The sequence below is a fragment of the Acinonyx jubatus genome, chromosome C1, assembly GCF_027475565.1.
Source record: "Acinonyx jubatus isolate Ajub_Pintada_27869175 chromosome C1, VMU_Ajub_asm_v1.0, whole genome shotgun sequence".
Lineage (NCBI taxonomy): Eukaryota > Metazoa > Chordata > Mammalia > Carnivora > Felidae > Acinonyx > Acinonyx jubatus.
In genome coordinates, this window is record NC_069381.1 from 34,685,310 (window position 1) to 34,705,476 (window position 20,167).

Here is a 20,167-nt window from a genome sequence, read left to right on the forward strand (position 1 = left end):
TGAACTTTCACCCCGGCGCGCGACGGCAGCGGGTCACGTGATCAGGGCCAACATGGCCGCCGCCGCCGGTGGGAGCTGAGGTGCCGCCGCCGCCGGGCAGCCGGGGGGAATCCGCCCGCATCGCCGCCCTCGCCGGCCGGGCGGCCGCAGGGCCCGGAGCGCCGGAGACCGGGGTTGGGGCGGCACCGTGCGGCGGCCACGGGGTCCCGTTAGAGCATCCCCCGGCGGCTATGCCGAGGGCCCGGAACGGCCGGCGGAGCAGGGGGGCCGGCGGGAGGGAGGAAGTAGGTTTGTTTACGGGCTGTTTGGGGCGGGGCAGCCCGGGACCGGGGTCCAGTGCTGGGGCGGGGGTCAGGGCTCCAGGCCGCGCCTGACGCTCTCTTTTTTTGCTTCTGCCCGGGATCTTCTCCCAGACCTTCCTGCGAGTGCGAGCCAACCGGCAGACCCGACTGAATGGTGAGTCTTGCCCGGCCCCTCCCTCCGCCCCACCCCCGGCCTCCTCCCTCCCTCACTGCCTGAAGCTCCGGGCTTGCCTGGGTCTCTTCGACTTTGGGGCCATTTGGCTTCGTCGCAGTCACAGCGCCTGAGAATGTGCTAACCAAGGTGGCCGCCCTCAGTTTCCCCGTCTGTCTAATGGAGGTTATGGTTCCAGCTCTTGCCCACGCCTCTCTGAAGGCCTTCAAGAACCCTGGCGGGCAATAAGTACCAGAGAATGAGGAACAAGCTACACAATTCCACTCGGGAGCTCAGCTTTGAATTTGCAAACTGCTGGGACCTCACTGTACAAGCCGGCAGGGCGCTGAGAATGTTTTTCTTCCAGTTTTTAATCAGTGCCCAGTAGTGTGAATACAGCCTCTCTGCTGAGACTTGACAATGCAGTGAGATCTGGAGTTCCCACGGCAACAGGAACTAACTCATCCCAGGGCTCTTTGAGTTATCAGTCGGCCCACATTTCACAAAGGTGATCAGCGTGGGCTCGACAGCTCTTAGAGGCCTTCTCTGAAAGCACGTCGTGTATGCACTACCTGGCGCCCCCCCCTTTTGGATTCAAACCTCTGGAGCATTGCTGTTTGCTGAACACAATTGGATGATCCTAGCTTTTTGTGCTGACATGGGTGTGGTATATCTGGGTGTTAGCTGTAAGGGTCTTTAGGGTCTCTGGCCAGCTCCTGCCACTTGGTTTCTGCTGCCTGGCTGAACTCCAATCTGGGAACGGGAAAGCATTCATTATGGGCTGACCCCATGTTAAGCATCATTATCACAACACTTCTGAGAGGAAAGTGGTAACACATTTTGTAGATAAGGAAACTGAGGCTGGGAGAGGGGAAGGTGATTTGTTTAAAAACACTCAGCTGGGATATAACTGAACAATGATTTAAACTGAAGTTTACCTTCAAAGCTTGTGCTTCTGTGACCGTGCCGTGTTACCTCCTTAAGCAAATACAGACCTTTCCCTACCTACATTTTAGTAAGCTTAGTTCAGGATTTAGAAGGTGAATGGTGAGTTCCTTCATCAGCAAGGCAATGCCTTGAGAATTTTCAGGTGTTGTCTAACCCCAACAGGGTGCTTTCCTGGGATTACAAGGGATCTTCTGTCCTGGGTGGTTTGGGCAAGAACAGTGTCCAGTATCACGCTCTCCTTGGCAATTCTGTAAGATTCATTTCTTTATTCAGTCATCAGTGTCTATGATAGGCCCTTTGTATTGGCACACTGCTCAATACAGGCTTCAAGAACCACCAGGGCCCCTTGCCTTTCTGATATCTAGAATTCCTTCTCCATCCCAGCCATGGCTGTAGGGTGCCAAGGTCACTCAAGTCTGAAATTCCAAGCGTTAGGACAGTCAGGGTGAGGGGATCTAGATCGTTGTCCACAAAATCAAGGACGACACTGGAACATAGTCACCTCTCCTGGGTAAGAGCACAGGAAGTTGAAGATAAGGGCCAGGCTACTGACCAAGATGTCTCAAACTTCATGCCAACCCTGGTGGGATGATGGCTTTCCTGTTGGTTTAGGTCTTTCTAGAGTTACTCGTTTGGAGTTGGAATAGCTCCCTGCCTCAGACTCTCAATAGGCAAGAGCTAGGTCCCCAAGTGCATGTTCTTGCTGCCCTGGCACACTCACGGATCAGTCTTTGTTGCTGCTATCAGTCAGTGGGGAGATTCTTAGGACAGGAGAGCATTCTGACCTATGGAGTCAGGCCTGATTTCTTATCCTGCCTTTGCCACTTTTTAGCTACTTGGACAAGTATCTAGTTCTCGCTGAGCCTTGAGTTTCTTCTGTTAAAATGGATAATACAGCCTTGCTTCAGGTTGAATGTAGAATTAAATGAGCTACTTTGTGTAAGGTATTTCATGCTGAGCCTGATACACAGCTGAAGCTCTAAATTGTAACATCACCTTTCACCTGTGTCCCCCCCACCTAAACTGCATTCATGAGTTTCCCACCAGGATCAATATCCATGAGAAAGTTTTTCCTGGCCCTGCAATGGGGAACATTTTTCTCCCCGATTGTCTTGCCACTCCAATCACTCTGGTCTCAGAGTGGCTAGCTCTACTTCTGCTATTGCAGGGGGAGGGGGCAGTCCCTTGTTTTGACCCCTTCCTGCTTCAGTGACAGGAGGGCTGCAGAGAGGGATTAGTGAGCTAATTAGAAATGATTGCATCTCTCAGCATTAATTAGCAGTGCTGTGGGCTTGCAGTGTGCACTTTGGAATTGAGCCCCCTGCGGGACAGCGTGGCAAGCAGCCGTCTGCCTCAGGGGCCTGCCAGCCCCCTGCACTGATTAGAAATGATAGAACAGGTTTGGGTAGGCACAGTAAAGGCTGCCCTCTCAAAGTACTGTGGGCTCTCTGATTCAGATCCTCTATACCTGTATGACTAGGCCTCAGTCTCCTCTTCTGTAAAATGGGACCAGTGGAGTGCTTATTTCAGCAGCACATATACTAAAATTGGAATGATACAGAGAAGATTAGTATGACTCCTGCACAAAGATGATATGCAAATTCATAACGCATCCTATATATATTTATATTTATATATATATATATATATATATATATATATATATATATATATATGTTTTTTTGTTTTTTTTTTTTTAATGGTATCTGGACATGAGAGAAAATCTTCCTGAGGGATTCTAGGTAGGATACTAAGGGCTGTACCTCAGGGCCCTTGGCCCTGGAACAAAAAAAGGGTGATGAGTGAACAGCAGGCCAAATCAGGCCCCTGGAGGGACCTTGGGTTCTAGCCAAGAGATGTTCTTTAAGAGAGCCCATGGTCTTGGGTTTCTGGGCAGATATCTAGCAACTTGGAATGTCTTTGCTCACTGGACTTACTGAAGGCTGCAGGTAGGGAAGTATGGATTGAACTTGAGCCAGCTGTGGCCAGAGTGGACACTTCACTGGCCTACCACCAGCCTCCTCCCCAGGTGCTCTTGGCAAGGCTTGGTCCCCAAAGGAGCAGAAGGCGCTGCATAATGAGGGCCAGGTCAGGCACTGAACAAAAGGGCTAATGGCTGGCAAGGGGTCAGGATGTGTCAGCTCCACTGGGACCAGGGGAGCTACAGTGACCGTTCGCCTGTTCTGTGCTTTGTTTTCGGTTTCTCCATGCAGCTCGGATTGGGAAAATGAAACGGAGGAAGCAAGATGAAGGGCAGGTATGTCCCCTGTGCAACTGCCCCCTGGCAGGATCGGAGCAGGAGATGAGTAGGCATGTGGAGCATTGCCTTTCTAAGGTAGAGGGGCCATCACTACCTACCTCTTCACCCCTTCCTCCCTCCCTTCCCCTACACTAGCTGCTGACTACCCCCAGATTTATGGGCTGTGTTGGGGTCTCCATGCTTTTTCCTCTCTGTTCTTTGCCCTCTTCCTTTGCTTTCACTCTTCCGCTCCTCCCCTGGGGCTCCAATGGAAAATAATTGGGAAGAGGCCCAGGTCTTCGACCTCCAGATTGGTTTATGTGAAAGGGACCCTAGATCTGGAGGCCCACCTGGCTCACCAAAGCTGGAGGTTAGGGCTATGCCCTCCTCGTAGACCCTGGGGAGCAGGTAGTGGTGGCCTGGGACCCACATGATCCTACTCTGCTCTTCACAGAGGGAAGGCTCCTGTGTGGCTGAGGACGATGCTGTGGACATCGAGCATGAGAATAGCAACCGCTTTGAGGAATATGAGTGGTGCGGGCAGAAGCGGATACGGGCCACCACTCTCCTGGAAGGTGGTTTCCGAGGTACAAGCAGCTGACACATAAGCAGTGGCATTCTGGTGGCCAGGCCTCTGCTGGGTATCCATCTGTTGGGAGCCAAGAGGCCAGGGCTGGTGGCTGGTCATCCGTTCCACCACGTGGGAACTGCTGCTGGCGGGGCTCCTTTGTGACCGTGCTGCCTGCCTGTGATGTGCATATTAAAATGGATGTATTTGGGTGGGGAAATGGAATTGTGAGGCTGCAAGCTAGGAATGACGAGGGGGGCTCTCAGCCTCGGGTGATGCATTGAAGGTGACAGCCAAGCCGCGTTAGCACCTGCATAAAATATTAAAGGGACGGTTATGCATTTATCACTCCATCCCTCTTAAGGCTGATAAATGAGAATCCAGCAACCTGCTGTACACCTCCAGCACTGGGGGCCCTCAGGGCTTCCAGGCAAACACATTGGATTTTCCTCCTCCTCCTCAACCCCACGTCAGGGAAATCAGTTACAGAGGAGAGAGTGAGTTATGGCAAAATTTGACCTCCCCTGAGCTTCATTGGTGAATCTAATTTTAGCTCTGATCCCATCCCTTCTCCCTGGGTGCCCTCTGCCCTGAAGCAAGAGGGGCCTGGGCCCAGCTGCTCCTTGCTTCCCTTGGGCTCCCCAGTTGCTGCAGAGGGGTCTACAGGGCTTTGCACAGCTCCATTACCCTCCCAGCTCCTTGGAGGGATATGACTTCGCTCAGTGGAAGTCTCCCACCCCTCACCAGGTCAAACAGTACACAGGTTGGATGCCCAGGGTCGTGTCCTCTTGTCAGACTCCTCTGCTTTGGGCAGGAGGAAAGGGAAGCAGTTTGCCTCCTGGCCTCCGGCTCTCTGTGCACAAGCACAGCTGGCTCTGCACCTTACAATCATTAAGTGAACCAATCTGCTTCCCATCTGCCTCCAATTCTCTGGGCAACACCCTTGGGAGTCCTGGTGTGTTTGGTCCCCGGGGAATCTCACAGCAGCTGGGAAGAGGGTGTCTGACTTATGGGGGCTTTGCTGCATGGGCTGGTTTTGAGGAGTGGTCTCCATAGTGCCATGCAGTGCAGACTGGATACGTGAAGGGGGGCAAGCCCAGGTGGTGCATTATGCTTCTGGGTTTCTCTCATTCTCCAAGCATTTGGAGCAAGCCAGAGTGTAAATCAGGAAGGTAAATCAGCTCAAACCATTGCCCGAGCCTGAGTGGAGAGTTCATTTGCCACTTCGCTGTTGTCCTGTCCCAGAGTTTTAGAGTGCCTGAGGCCCTGAGAAGATGAGGGGCAAAGACCAGGATCCTGGGAATGGTACACGCAGGTGTCTGGTGACAGCCCATGCAGGGTCAATTGCAGGATGCTGCTCTGGGTTCGCTCTGTTGGCAGCTGGAAATACTCACGCCTTCTATTACTGTGGCAACTTCTTAGATTTCTTGGCACAGATCTGGACCTGATGGTTTCTGGGCACCAGACAAGGCTTACAGGGGATAAAGCTGCATAAGGCCTGCTGATTTGACAGTATTTCCCCGCGCTGGGATGCACTTGCAGAGCCGGTGTGCGGTGCTCTTAGGCCCTGGGCGGGTGTCAGTTTTCCCTGAGTGTTTACACTATGAGGTTGTTCCTTTCAAGAATTCCTGAGGGGAGTTCAAAGGGGGCTTTTCTTTGAGCGATTTGGAGAGCGAGAATGAGAGTGAGGCTTGAAGAGGGAGCAGGGCCGGAGGTGCCTTTATCTGCAGAGAATGGTTCCAGCTTGCCTGATAGAAGCCGCTGCTGCCTCTTAAACAGCTTAGTGCAGTCAAAAGACAGGCAGACTTGAAAGGCTGTTTTACAGCAAGATCAGCGGGGGCCACGAGGCAGAGAGCGGGGCACAGTGGAGCAGAGGAGGCTGAGGCTCCTCAGTGGGGGGGGCATCAAAGGAGGCCCTGGTTGATCCCGACTGCCTCTGCCCCCTGAAACCCTGTCTGCAGAAACTGGCCATCTGTCAGTCTACACTCCCTGGCCAGGACTGGTAGGCCCCAACTCTTGGGGGGTTGGGTGTGGCCCCGCCAGGCGGGCTGGTGTCAGTGTGGTGCATTGATCGCCCGCCGGGCGGGCCGGGCCGCAAGCCGGGCAGCGCGTGCTTAATGTGATTGAAAGGCAGTTAAAATGGCGGTGACCTTTTCAGGAGGAATTAGATTGCCTGCCAAGACCGGTTAGAGGGAGTGATAACGCCGGCTGAAGAAGCTGCCCAGCCGACTTCAGAGAGAGGGAGCAGAGGCAGGATGAGCGGGCGAGCAGTGAGGCCCATTTAAGCTGCGCTGTGCGTGCTGACAGAACAGAGATTGCTGTCCTTGTTAGATATGAAAGAATTGAAGAATTGCAGATAAGTTCCTGTATCCGATCATCCCCTATTCCTTCCCCCAGACCAGGGCCCCTTCATCATCCTCAGCAAAGCTTCCCACCAGGCCCACTGGGAACTGGTTTGATGGAGCAGATCTGTTACCTTGAACATAATCTGCTGTGGAGCCAGTGAACAAGCGAGAGTTTTGGTGGAGACACTTGACTGAGGGGAACGGGCCTTGCAGTTGGACCTATGGCTATTGAGGGCAAGACCGGATAGCTCAGGCCCAGGAGTGTTTGGCATTGGGACTTTAGAACAAAATGAAGGACCAGACAGAACAGGTAAGCACCAAGATAGGTCCAGCTGGACATAGATCTTTAAGAGGCTAAAGAAAATAAAGATTTCAAGAGAGTAGGTTGGAAGACCTAAAACTTTCAGTGTCTAGGAAATACTGTGGCCTTCTTAGTTCTCAGAAATTCTGGACTGTGTGCCTAAGCTGTTGGACCTCTCAGTACCTTAGGTTTGCTAACCTGCTACTGCTTTTCCTCCCACCCAGCATTATAGTTGCATAGAGGGTGGCACAAGGCCTAGTGCTTCACCAACATTCCCCTGAGAGAGTTCAGCAGCTTGGAGTAAAAGATACTCTTCTGGGGCACCATGCCAGCCCTGAGCAGAGCAAGAAGCCTCTGGGCTAGAGTAGCAGGCCCCAGGGAAAACCTAATTATACAGCCCTTGAGGACAAACGTACTCCAATCTGTAGTCAAGAAGGTATGTGACAGACGAACCACACCTTTCCTCATTTTCTGTCTCCAGTCCCGGGTCCTAGAGAAGAGACTCATGTTGAGCTTTGATCCCTCCCCTGGATTGGTTGCCAGTGAAAGTTCACCCAGCTGGATTTGGGGAGCCTGGAGCCCATCATATCTGGAGTGGACAGGCTGGAGAGAGGACATAGGAATGGTTGATTTCAGATAAGGTGACAGTGATGTGGCAGGCACAAGAGTGGCAAGATGGAAAAATTTCCCAGGAGGCTGCACAGGAAATAGAAGGTGCTGCAGCTGTCTCTCTGAGCCCTGGCGGGGAAACACATTACTAGAATCCAGCACTGAGCCCCTTTGAAGCAAACAGGTGGAGGGGAGGGAGACTATGGGGACTAAGAGAACTGCTCTTCAGGCCTCTGCCCTGCCCAGATCCTAGCCTTGGGACTGCATCTTTCTCAGGTTCCTGTCTTGGATTTAGGCTGCTTCCAAGTAGTCTGGGATGAGATCTCATGGAGAGGACAGGCAGGGTAGCTGTGGCACAGATTTTTTAACTGGCTGTTGCTTGCTAAAACTTCACGAGATTCTGAGTCAGGGAATGAGAGGTTTTGTGAGTCCAAGGGCACAGAGAAGTAGGCCTTCCCCTAGCCCCTGCTCCCTTTGGCATGTTAGTTCCCAGAAAGTGGGAGCCCCAGCTGCTAAAAATGTTCCCCAGTGCAGCCATGCTGCCTTGTCTGGCCAGTGACAGGTGTTGGAACAGCCGACTGCTGGAGGCAGTCTTGATATGGAGAGGGTTAGGGCTGCTGCCTTCCAGCTCCCTACCACCTTTAGTTGTAACTGTCGCCTGGTGGGAGGGGTGAGAAGAGGTGGCAAAGAGCAGGGCACCTCTGTCCCCTGTGGCAACTGATGGGGATTTAATCGCCTTTTGGAACACAATTGTTAAGCTGGGACAGAGGGAGTGCAAGCAGAAGGAGCAAGTATCAATGGTTTTAAACGGCGTCTGTCTCTCTGCGTCTCTCCTGACGTGAGGCAGTGAAACGCGTTATTGAGGAGGCCCGGAAAGTGGCTAAGTGCGTTTGACACACGCCAACTCCCTGCCTCCACACTGGATAATTGCATTGTCAACTGTTCAGCGAGGTGGCAGGTGACACTGCAGGCCGATTGATTGTCCCGCATCGCAGCTCCCCAGACTGTCAGCTCCCCAATCGATGGCGTTTACACAAGACACCGTAACTGCATCTGTAACTAATTCCAGTGTAAAACTCTCCGGAAGCTGCTGCCCCTGTCTCCTCCCCACACACACAACCCCCCCGCCCCCGCCACAAGAGCACAGCCTCTGGAGGGCCCCAAGACTTTCCTTTCTCCCTGGGCTCTGGTTTTGTTAGGAGCAGCAGGTGAGGAAATTGATGGCTCCTTTTTTTTGTGGTTTCAGGTTCCAGGACGTTAGTGCCCCCAGTAAACGGGCATCTCCAGTTTCTCAATCGATCACCTAATCAATTGATTAAATTAACACTGATTTTTTTTTTTTCTTCTCCTCAATGAGCCAGGAAGAAATGAGTTTATGGGAGAGGGGTCATTTTTATAAAATTTAGACTTGCTTATCATTTCTGTACCGAATCCTCTTTTTCTCTGTTGCTAAGTATTCATTTGCAGGGAAGGGATTTTTTCACACTGCCCACCCTCCCAGAACCCACTCTGCTGAGTGTCATTGACCATCAGGCTCAGTTTGCTTATAGACAGCAGCCCAACACATTGTGCTACTTTAGGTGGGGCTGAGCCATAGCAAGGGGCCTCCCCTGCTGACTAAAGGGTACTCCAGGTCATCTTGGAGGTCCAGGGAGCTGAGTCTCTTCCCTGGATAGCAGCAGCAGGAGTGGCAGCTTGCTTGTTATCCCCAGAGCTATACAGAACAGGAGCCAGAGGCTTGGAAAGGAGCTCTGTGTGCCATCTTGCCTCTGAGTACTGGCTTGGGATGTGCCAGCAGCTGAGAACATAAAATGACTGTGGAGCTTTCCTCTCAAACCAGGGAAGGGGGGGGCAAGCTGGTGGGGGCGCTGTCTGCGTAAAATGGCTTTATGGCCGTTTCTTTTTATTATGATTCTGCCAGAAGTCAGCAAGTGACATTTCATTAAGAAAATAAAGTTTAATGTGCTGGGAAGGAGGTTGGAGCAGGCTGGGGCAGCATAAGAGGGAAATTGGCAGTGGCAACCCGTTCTGAACACCTGTGGGGGTAGGAAGAAGTTCCCAACATCTGTCTCCACTGCAGGATGGGGTCAGGGTCAGAATGAACTGCTCAGACCAGAGACAGGCCTTTTCCTTGGCAGATAAGATGTGCCATGCTCTCTGTCCTGGCTGGCTGGTCAGAGGAGCAGGAGGTTACCACCCAGCTGGGGGAAGCTGATAGGGAAGGTTGTATCCTGAGTGGCTTCACACCTCAGCCTCCTTTCTGACGCAGGGCTCTCAGCACTTAGTAGAACAGTATCATCAGTGGTTAGTCATTTCTGCTGGGGTGTCTTGTATAGCACCTGCTCTGGGCCTGGCCAGCTCTGCTGGATGGTGCTGAGATCACAGTAGTGAGTCAGACCTGGGCTTTCAGTCGGTGAGGGACCATGACAATACATGTAATGACTTTGGAGTTCCATAGGAGTCCATGTGGACACCAAGGAAAGGACACCTATCTGTATAGAAATACCTGGGGAAGTCTCCACACTGAGCACCTTGAGGGTGGGGATCACATCTTGAAATTCTTTGTCTCCAATGCCAACCCAGGCAGAGGATGAGCTCAGTAAAGGCTGAAAGAATATTCCTGAGGTGAGTTCATTGCGGAAGTATTTCTGGAGCAGCTATGCATATAGGCACTGTGAGTTCCTAGCAGGAAGCGTGGTTGAGCTAGGTCAGACTTGCAGAACAAGCAGGCATTTGTTTTGTAGACCAGGAGGGAGAAGAGGTAATAAGATGTACAAAAGCACAGGAACACGAGCAAACACGTAGGGTTGGGGAAAGCACAGTAGCTATGGTCTGCTGGAGTATGAGTCCTGTTCTAGGCCTGTCAGAGGAGAGGACTTCAGGCCATAGGGTTCTGTGTTGAGAAACTGGGACCTTTCCTGGCATCTTTGGGGTACCCTGTTTTATCAGCTTTGCCATGGATTCTTTGCTTTCCTTTTTGTCCACTTACCAGGCAGGGCTGGGCAGGGCCAGGCTGAGGCAAAGATGGGAGGCTGACTGCTGAGCTGCATGTACGTGGGGGCGGAGGCGTTGGCAGGGTTCGGGGGCACAGGCTGTAAGTGAACCTGATAGCTACATTCTGATTGATGGCAGAGTTTGTCTCCCAAACTGTCAGAGGGTTTATAGAGGTGCCACTCACCCACAAGGAGGGAATTGCTTGTCAGGACACCTGGCTGTGAACAGGAGACAGAGCTGTAACTTGGTGTTTTCTCAGCTTAATGGCCCTGCTGCTGACCTGCCTGCTGCCTCGAGTTTGTTGATGCCTCAGTGTAGAGGAGGAAATGAGGATTGTCTGGGAGGGGTGGAGCCTAGGCAGTGCCTAGCTTCTCTCTTTCCCTTGTGCTGTTTGCCTTTGGGATGGATGGAGCCTTTGTGAGACCAGAGACCAGAGGTGTAGATGGGAGAAGAAAGATCAGGAAGAAAATGCTTTGGAAATGGACTTGAAAGATGGAGAACGTTCCACATGGAGTGAACAGCATAAGCTAAAGTCTCAAGAACAGGATATACAGGGTTTTCTGAAGAGCAGTAAATAGCCTATCTGTAGGCATCTGGCTTATGGAGTAAAATGAGAAAAAGAGCAAAGGTGGAGAAGTAGGTGCATCCACATCTTGACGGATCTGGCTGAGAAGATTTTGTATGCAGTGGGAAGCCATAGCTGGTTTTGGAGCTGGGAAAGGAATGGTCAGAGCCATATGGTAAGCAGGATAAAGGAATAGACAAGAGGCTAGAGGACCCGTTATAAGATTGTCATCCTGATGAGAGTGGAAAGAATGGATAAGAAGAAATTTATGAGATTATCAGACAGAACCCTGAGCTGCTTCCTCATCTCTTTGATGATTTCCTTGCTGCTTCTACTTGCCACAGATTCCATCGTTTTCATCTCTCTCTGTCCTGGCATGGTTGCTATGCTGGCCAATAGGGTATGGTCTCAGTCCACTGAGAGGAGTCAGAGGCAGGGAGGGAGAAGCAATCGGCTTTGTGGCCCCTGACCCTGGCCATCAGGAAGGGTGGTCCTGGGTGTCAGAGCACATAGCAGGTAAGGGGGCCTAATGTGACTTCAGCTCTCCCCCTCCCCATTGGCCAGGGGTCTACCAGTGGCTAGGCCAAACACACCTTGGTAGGGACAGCCACCTGCCTGGCCAACGGCCCTGTGTCCACCCAGCCTGCTTGTCTTCATGGATTGCTTTCAGAAGCAGGTGTGCGTGCCTTCCTCCCTCATCTGTCCCTTCCTAATCCCTTTATAACTGCACTTGTCCAGGAATCTGGGCTGAGTGAGGTGGAGATGAATAATTAATGTCAGGCGCTTCAGACACCAAATATTTGAACAGCTGCCTGGTGTTTTTGCTGGCAAGGACCTGGCGGCCAAAATCAGGACATTGGCTGGGGGTCTTGCTGTGTGCCTCTGACTGGCCCTAGCCAGTTTGCTCTTCCCTCTGATGGACTGTCAGGCTGGACCATGGGACACAGGGGGATGCCCAGGTCCTGGTTGGGGATAGCCTTGTAGACCTGAATTTCTGTGTCTTCTTCCTGCTCTTCCTAGACCTAGAAGACAGGTGGGCAGCAGGGCTAGCTTGGGTGTCTCCTGAGGACCTAACATAGTGTATGAATGGTCTAGTTTATGAGCAGAGACTACTAGGAGCAGCAGGAAGTGGCAGAGAAGGATGAGGTACGCAAAGTGAAAGGGATTGGAATGTCAGAGCCACGAGTACCTAAGTAATTGGCTTTCTATGTTCCAGGCCCAAATTTCTGAGCCTTACCTGGCCCAAAACCTGACCCCTACCTAGGGAGAACAGAAAGGGCACTCTTGGCCTAGTCTTGCTGGCCCCTGGCCCTCCTCACGTCCTGCTTCCCACAGGCTCTGGCTTCGTCATGTGCAGCGGCAAGGAGAATCCGGACAGTGATGCTGACCTGGATGTGGATGGGGATGACACTCTGGAGTATGGGAAGCCACAGTATCCTTGGGGCACTGTGGGACAAGGTGGGGCTGGTGGGACAGGTCAAACGGAATTTAAAAAGTAGCCAGCACCTCTGGTACTTGCCCATACCATCCACCCCCCCGCCCCTTTGGGGTCAGTGTCTGAGCTTTAACTAGGATTCAACCTTCATGGCCTGCTGTAAACTAGGATCTGTTGTCCTTGACCACCATGCCAGATACACAGAAGCTGACGTCATCCCCTGCACAGGCGAGGAGCCTGGTGAAGCCAAGGAGAGAGAGGCACTCCGGGGTGCAGTCCTAAAGCAAGTGTGGGCACAGGCTTGGGTGGGTGGGATAGAGGGGTGGGAAGTCCTGAGGCAGGGGTCAGCCTAGTACCCACGCTCAGGGCTCCCCCACCTGCCTTTAGAGCTCACTTTGTTCTTTTCTTCTCCTTTCCCTAGTGGCGGCCCTCCCAGCACACGCATCACGCCTGAGTTCTCTAAATGGGCCAGTGACGGTAAGTCCTGACCCACCACAGGAGTAATTAATGGTTAGAGGAGACCTCTTTGGGTGGTGGTGACTGACTCAAGCCCAGCCCCTCACCTGTGCTGCCCAGTCTGGCCAGAGTATGAGTTGCCCCTCTGTCCCAGCAGAGATGCCATCTACCAGCAACGGTGAGAGCAGCAAACAGGAAGCCATGCAGAAGACCTGCAAGAATAGTGACATCGAGAAGTGAGTGTCTGGCCAGGAGGGGGGCCTCTGGAATGGCAGTTCAGAGGGAGGGGGGAGAGAGGGGCTCTTTGCTAGCAGGAAGGCCTGCTGCTAAGGCTCCTGGCCTCCAGAACACGACTTAATCCTGCAGCCCTGGGCACACGACGGGCATTGGGGCCCAGCTGGTGCTAAGCATGACTCTGTGAATTGATCACTGGGCCACGGCCCTGGGAGTCTTGGCGGAGGGAGGAGTAGTCCGCCTGCCTGCCTGCCCGCTGCGGCGGCCTCCGCCCGGGAATGTGATGTATGGCCACCCAGCCCAGCCGGCGCACTTGATTCATCTCCAGTTTCTGTTTCTTAATCGGGAGCTAAATTGGTTTCATTTTTCTTGTCCCGGGTGGCGCTTGCAGTGGGTTTTAGGCAGGAGCATTGGGTCTCATCACTTCTGGTAGGAATTTTTGGCCTGGGTTCTCTGGCAGGGGAAAAGGGGATCTGTTAGCACTTCACATGGGGCTGGGCAGCCCCTGGCCCGGATCCCCAGGAGCCACAAGCAAATCAGTTGGGCATCTTACTGTCTTTCCAGAAGCCCATGCAAGGCCAGTTCTGGCCCCAAGAAGTGGTATTGTCCAGCTCTGGCTGCCTGGAGTTGCTGCTGTTGGCCATTGCTTAACTCCCCGCACCCCACCCCTCTCTCTGCTGGAGGCTAGGTTGCCTGGGGTTAAAAGGCAGCCTCTTCATTCCAGGGCCAGTGTTCCATCTTGCCTCCTGCCAGGAGAGTGGATTGCAGGCCGGTGCAGGGCTGGGTCGGTGGCCCAGGGTCACCTCCCATTTGTTTCCCTCCATTTTGTGTTGTCATAAATTCATTCCAGCCCGTTGTGGTTGATCAGTTTATCTCGGCCGGGGCCGCGAGTGCTGCTGGCATGATGTATGGGCCGCGGCTCGGGGCCCGGCTGCCCATGAATCACCGCAGCTGCTCCGTGTCAGTGCTGGAGCGGGCCGCACGGGTTCGGCGCAACCAGCATAAGGGGGTGGGGGGGGGAGGAATGACGTATGGATGTTTATTTAATAATTCTCTCCTACTCCAGCTGAGCGGGGCGGGCGGGGCCATAAGGGGCGCCCACCCTCGTCTGGAGGGGCTGCTCATAAATCAGAAAGACAAGATCATTAATCAGGGATGGCGCCCAAGGGGGAGGTGGGGGCCAGAGCTAGTGGCCATCCATGAAGGTACTACCCACCCAAGGCTGGAGAAAGTTGAGACTTCTGTCCCACCTGTGTGAGCACAGGAACCAGTAGGCAGGGTTCTCTGGGATGCGTCATAGACACTCAGTCATATGCAGAGATCTCCACTGGGTCTGGATCTGCCCAGATTGGGACCCTTCAGTCCCTATGGCTTCTCTCTTCCTCGTATACAACATAGGTTCCTGTCCTAGATCTTATTCACCACCTAGGTGAAGCAGGAAGGTAGGATGCCATAGTTTCTTCCAGGAAATTCTCCACTCCATGCCTTGGAGGGTCTCAGGAATAACTCAGAAGCAGCCTGGATCAGGAGCTAGAGAATTGGGTATTACACCAGAGCAGAGATTAGAGGTCAGGTGTATGCTGAGCAAATCCACAATAAGGTGGGCTCTGGAGTTGGATGTGGCCTTGGAGCTTTTGGATATAAAGGGGGAGATGGCTTCATTCTCTCTTGGCCCCATCCTGTTTGCTTTCTATATCTAACTCCTCTGATTTGGGGTTTGAGAGTGCTCAGCTCTGGGGTAGCCCTGTGCCCCCAACTCCAGGCCTTTGTTTCCCAATTTTCAAAATAACTACATAGGACTAGGCAAATGCCCAGCATGGTCGTTGGGGGAGAAAGAGAGCACAGCTACCCATCCTTGTCTCCTTGTCAAGAATTTACCAGCAGATGGGGTGGCACATATGGCATTGGGCAAAACGCCAGGGGAAGAGCCAGCTGTGCTGGTGATAGTAAGGGTGGAGGGGGTGGTGAAGGCTTCCAGATCTGGAAAGTTGAATGGACACTTCCAGAGAATCAGCCAATGCCAGAGGAAATGGAGTCAAGCCCTTTGCAGCTTCCCTGGAGAGATGTAGGGCAGAGAGGGAGTCACAGACCTATGGATAATAGATCTAGGGCATCTCTGGTATAGGGACACAGCCATCGAGAAGTCATATTCTGTGTTTCTGCTAAGAAATTCGAATTCAAATTCTGTGTTTCTGCCCTAAGAGAGAAAGGTCAGAGATCAAAGTCTGTTGTTGCCCGTGGAATGTTACCCACCATCCTCCCTGTGCCCCCCAGTACCACTTATGCCCAGCAGGGAAAGACCACCTGTAAGCTTTCAGGCTTTCTGAACCGATGATCTGCTCCAAGCTAGCAGGACAGGTCACCCTAGGAGAACATCTCTGCCACACTGCACCACACTTACAATTCCCCCTCAGTCCGCTCTTTCTCCTGATTGAATACATCTTGTAGCCTCAGCTCTTCAGCTCTTACCCTGTCACAGCCCTCCTCCAACACCTCCAGCAACTTCCCATTGCCTGTGAGATAAACTTCACTTTCTGATTGTGCCTCTGAAGTCTTTTCTGATAGAATCTCCTTGCCCGCTTTAGCATTGTCTACTTACCCACAGGTGAGCCTTAAACAGCCACGTGGGTCTCTTGGGCCTCTTAGCCTGTGTTCCTACTGGTCCCTAGACCTGGAGACCCAGCTCCTCCTGGGTATTTCCAGTGTTGTAATGTTAGTCATGTAGTTCTTGGTTGATCACAGCATCTGTCTTTGGGGTTTGAATCCCACCTCCCCCATTCTGTGTGAACCATAAGCAAGCTATTTAATGTTCCTTTGCTGCTTTAGTTTCTTCATATGTAAAATGGGAATATTCGAATTTACTCATGGGGTTTTGTGAGGTGTAAATAAAATAATAATTTTCAATCCCTCAGTACAGGCCCTGGCATTTAGTAAGCACTTAATAAATGTTGGCTCTTTTATTTGCATTACCATCATTGTTATTCCCTAACGCCCATCTCTAGTAGCGTCTTCTCCAAGAAGCATTCTTCTCCCTCGGTGAGCTCCTCTGGGTTCTGTCCACTTGTTTTAGGAGGGGTAGGAGGGATCAGTCCTCAGGATAGTCCTAGCTATTCACTAGCTAGTTCAGTACTGCAGCCCAAAGAGTCTTCAAGAAGTTACAGGGGACCTTCACGGGCAGGACTTGAACAGCAGGCGAGGACTCTCAGGCCATCTGATGTGCCTGCCCAGGAAGAAACAACAAGGAGCCCTTGAGGTAGGCAGGCCTGTGGCCCAGGACTGGATTCTGTGGGACTCACGCAGTCCCCACATCTCTGACTGTTCCAGGAGTGAGACTGGCTTTTCGGTCAACAAACATTTACTCATACTCACGTGCCTGCCAGGGGGCTGATGTTCGTAGTCAGTATTGGTGGCATGGGCAGCTTGCCCTTGGAAAACTACGCCTCGTACAGGAGACAAGGACGTTTTCAGTTGTGTTGCTGTGGTGGAGTCCGGTGCAGGGTGCTAGAGAGTACAGAAGAGCAGCCACCAGCAGTGGTGCTGTCAGGAGGGTTGGAAAAGGCTTCTGGTGAGTTAGGAGGTAGGGTGGCCCAGGGGAGGCAGAAAGTGCCGCAGGAAGCCAAGGGAGTGAAAAATGGTGGAGCGTGTGGAGAGGCTTTATAGTTTGGTGTGGATAGAGCATCAAGTGTGGCACAGTGCTGAAGGATGCAGGCTGGGGCTAGACCAAGGAGTCCCCGGTCTCAGTTTATGAGGAGTTTAGTAGAGCTTTATTCTGAGGGAAACATTGAGATGTTAGAAGTAGAAACAGTCAAATTTGCAAAATTCTAGGTGCTGGGAGAATGGAATGAGGAATCTGGAGGCAGAGGGGCCATTCAGGTCAGTGGAGGGATCGTAGGAGAAATCATGAGGGCCTGGACTAGTGGTAGCGGTGGAGAGACTACAGATGCTAGGAGCTAGATGACAGATTGTGGGCGCCAAGGGTGACTGGGAAGCAATGGTTTGAGAATGGTTCCTACGTATCTGGTTTGGAAATTGACCAGGATGGAGGTGGAAGAACAAGGAGGATGAGGAGTTCAATTCCAGAAGATGGAGTTTACAAATATAGGATATGGGCAGGTGGGGGGCGGGGATATCCGGGAGACATTTATATATGCAGTTCTAGAATTTAAGGGCGGTGTGGGCTGGAGGTTCAGATTAGAGATGTCAGCCTGCTGCCTGCCCAACCATGCTGTCCTCTTCACAGAATCACCGAAGATTCAGCTGTGACCACGTTTGAGGCCCTGAAGGCTCGGGTCAGGGAACTTGAACGGCAGCTATCCCGTGGGGACCGTTACAAATGCCTCATCTGTATGGTGAGAGAAAGGGAACCTGGGATGCCTTTGGTCAGGCTTCAGTGCCCTCTGGGGGTTGGAAAGGGCCTCTGCACTGTGATCTGAGCTCTTTAGAGGGTAGACCAGCCTCAGAGTGACCCCCCCCTTCTCTGCCCACCTCCTCCCTAGGACTCATACTCGATGCCCCTAACGTCCATCCAGTGTTGGCATGTGCACTGCGAGGAGTGCTGGCTGCGGACCCTGGTGAGGTGGCATGGGGGTTGGGGAGTGGGTGGCTACTTCCGGTGCTACCCACATGTCCATGCTTATGCTTGAGCCTGCTTGAGGGGAGGGAGGTGCAAGGGCAGGGGAGAGCACAAGCATCAAACACAGCAGCGGGAAACCAGGATGTTCACCCCCCCCCCCCAAACTCCCCCCATTCTTGTCTCCACCACCAGCTTTATTAAATTCTCTCCCTCCATGGGTTCACTGCCTGCTCTGCCCACCCCCAAGGCCCACTGTATCACACGTATTGGTGTGATCCCAGGTCAGGAGGAGGCTGGGTGTGGATAAGCCGGACTAGGGCCTCAGCCCCTCCCCCTGCCATTACTAAGCTCCTTCTGCTCCTGCCCCTGTTCTTCGCTCGGGAGCAGCCATTAAAATGTCGCCCGGAGACAGCAATAAAAGGCCCGGACGTGGGCTCTGTGTCCTGATCAAAGGCCGCATGTAATCTCGTTAGGGCCGAGGCAGCCACAGCTGGACCCAGCCTTGTTCTCATTACCGGGGCTCCCGCTGCGGGGCTGGCCAGGCGGTTTGATCCTGGCGTCCCCCCAACACAGGAGTATGCCTGCCTGCTTGCAGAGGCTGCCCATGCATCCCCAGCCTGGGCTGACAGGACCAAGGTGCCAGCATACAACTGGTGCAGGGGGACATGGCTGTGGGCCCAGGTGCTCTCATGAGCAAGTATGCAGCATAGTGCGCATAACCAGAGCCCTCCCTGTTCTCCCTGCAGGGTGCCAAGAAGCTCTGCCCTCAGTGCAACACCATCACAGCACCCGGAGACCTGCGGAGAATCTACTTGTGAGCTAGCCACCCCCAGCAGGCCTTGCCTGGAGCAGCCCCACCTGCCCGCCTCTGTGACGTGACCCTCCCCCTTGTACATATTTGCACACAGGTTCCCCATGTACATACATGCACACACACACACGTGCACATTCGTGTGCGTGCACACACACACACACACATACACACACACACACACACACACACACACACACACGACTCTGGAGCCAGAGTGGAGGCTGAGACCCAGGCCTTGCCTGCTGGTTCCCACCAAAACTAAGGACCATACCTTTTCGGGGTTTTGTTCCCAAGGTGGGGCAAGGAGGTGGGAGTGAGGGGGAATAGTTGGGCAAGGCTCCTGAGATACAGCCCCCGGACTGACAGACGGACAGACAGACATGCAAACACCAGACTGAAGCACATGTAATATAGACTGTGTATGTTTACAATGTTGTGTATAAATGGGACAACCCCTCGCCCCCCACTCCACCCTCATCCCTTTGGTTGTATGATTTTCTTCTTTTTTTAAGAACACCTGGAAGCAGTGCCCCCTTCAGGGCTGGCTGGGGGCTCGGCCCATCCACCTCTCAGGGTGCCTGCCTCTCTCTCTCCCATGGTATCCCTTCCCTCTCCCACGTGCTCGGTGTTCAGTGGTGTATATTTCTTCCCCCAGACATGGGGCACATGCCTCAAGGGACACGATCCTCTCCTTAGTCTTAGCTCCTGGGGCTCTTTATAAGGAGTTGGGGGAGAGGGGAGACACAGGAAATGGGAACCGAGCTGAAGCAGGGGCTGAGATTGGGGCTGGATGAGTATGCTCCTGGCTGCCCAGCCTTCTACCAAGAACCATTCCTGGGATTAGAACTGCTGTTCCCAGGGAAAGTGGTCTCCCCCGCCCCTCCCGTGGGCCCCACGGTGTGATGCTGTGTCTGTATATTCTATACAAAGGTACTTGTCCTTTCCCTTTGTAAACTACATTTGACATGGATTAAACCAATATAAACAGCTGCTGCCTGTGTGTATGTGTGCAGGAAGGGGTAGGTGATGGGGTGGTATGGACAGAGGCAGTTAAGGAGTTAATTCCTGGCAGCAGTGTGGGGAAGAGGACTTGGATGTCCCTGTGAAGCAGAAGCAGTGCAGGGTTGGTCCACTGGGGGTGGGGGGCCTGAAGCACTCCCATCAGGGGTGGGGGTGGAGCTGGGGACCTGGACTCCTGACTATTGATGGGTAGGGGCTCCAGGTTAATTCCTTATCGATGCAGAATCGTCAGCTCATTAATCACAGAAGAGGTCAGAGCTTGGGGGTACAGAGGGGATGCAAGCTCTATCCCCCAATCTAGAGCAGAAGCAGCTATAAGCTTGGGTAAAGACAAGCCTCAAGCCTATATACCTTTCTAATGCCCAGAAATGAGCCAGGGACCAAATGGAACAAGCATCTTGGTCTCTGCGACCTTTTTTCTAGTGACCAACACCCCAGTATAGCTACTCCCTAGATTCTCAAATAGCTACCGTAGAAACCCCAGTTATCCAAGGTGGACCTTCATGTCAGGGAACTGAAGCTGGCCAGCTAGCACCGGAGATTGCACTCTATCAAATCATCCCCAAGGCTACCCACTGCCAGTGAGTAATCCACATCCTGGGCGCTCTGGCAG

General features: G+C 52.9%; 1 protein-coding gene and 1 non-coding gene across 6 annotated transcripts in view; both read left to right on the forward strand.

Annotated features, from left to right (window-relative positions):
• RNF220 (ring finger protein 220) overlaps nt 1-19,524 on the forward strand; it is a 223,104-nt gene extending 203,580 nt beyond the window's left edge. The window contains exons 1-11 of one of the 5 annotated variants that reach the window (XM_053213008.1): nt 28-284; nt 414-456; nt 3,615-3,736; nt 4,095-4,227; nt 12,358-12,454; nt 12,654-12,740; nt 12,879-12,934; nt 13,071-13,149; nt 17,388-17,496; nt 17,644-17,718; nt 18,467-19,524. In XM_053213008.1, the coding sequence (XP_053068983.1) occupies nt 231-284; nt 414-456; nt 3,615-3,736; nt 4,095-4,227; nt 12,358-12,454; nt 12,654-12,740; nt 12,879-12,934; nt 13,071-13,149; nt 17,388-17,496; nt 17,644-17,718; nt 18,467-18,538 (927 nt within the window). In that variant the 5' untranslated portion in view covers nt 28-230 and the 3' untranslated portion in view covers nt 18,539-19,524. Of the gene's footprint in view, nt 1-27; nt 285-413; nt 457-3,614; nt 3,737-4,094; nt 4,228-12,357; nt 12,481-12,625; nt 12,741-12,878; nt 12,935-13,070; nt 13,150-17,387; nt 17,497-17,643; nt 17,719-18,466 lie in introns of those variants that run through there. The other 4 variants (XM_053212998.1, XM_053213002.1, XM_015066835.3 and 1 more) reach the window with 4 other exon arrangements.
• On the forward strand, nt 2,919-3,025 carry LOC113599739 (U6 spliceosomal RNA). The gene has a single exon (XR_003420639.1). It is a non-coding gene; the product is annotated as a U6 spliceosomal RNA (small nuclear RNA).
• Nucleotides 19,525-20,167: the final 643 nt, after the last annotated feature.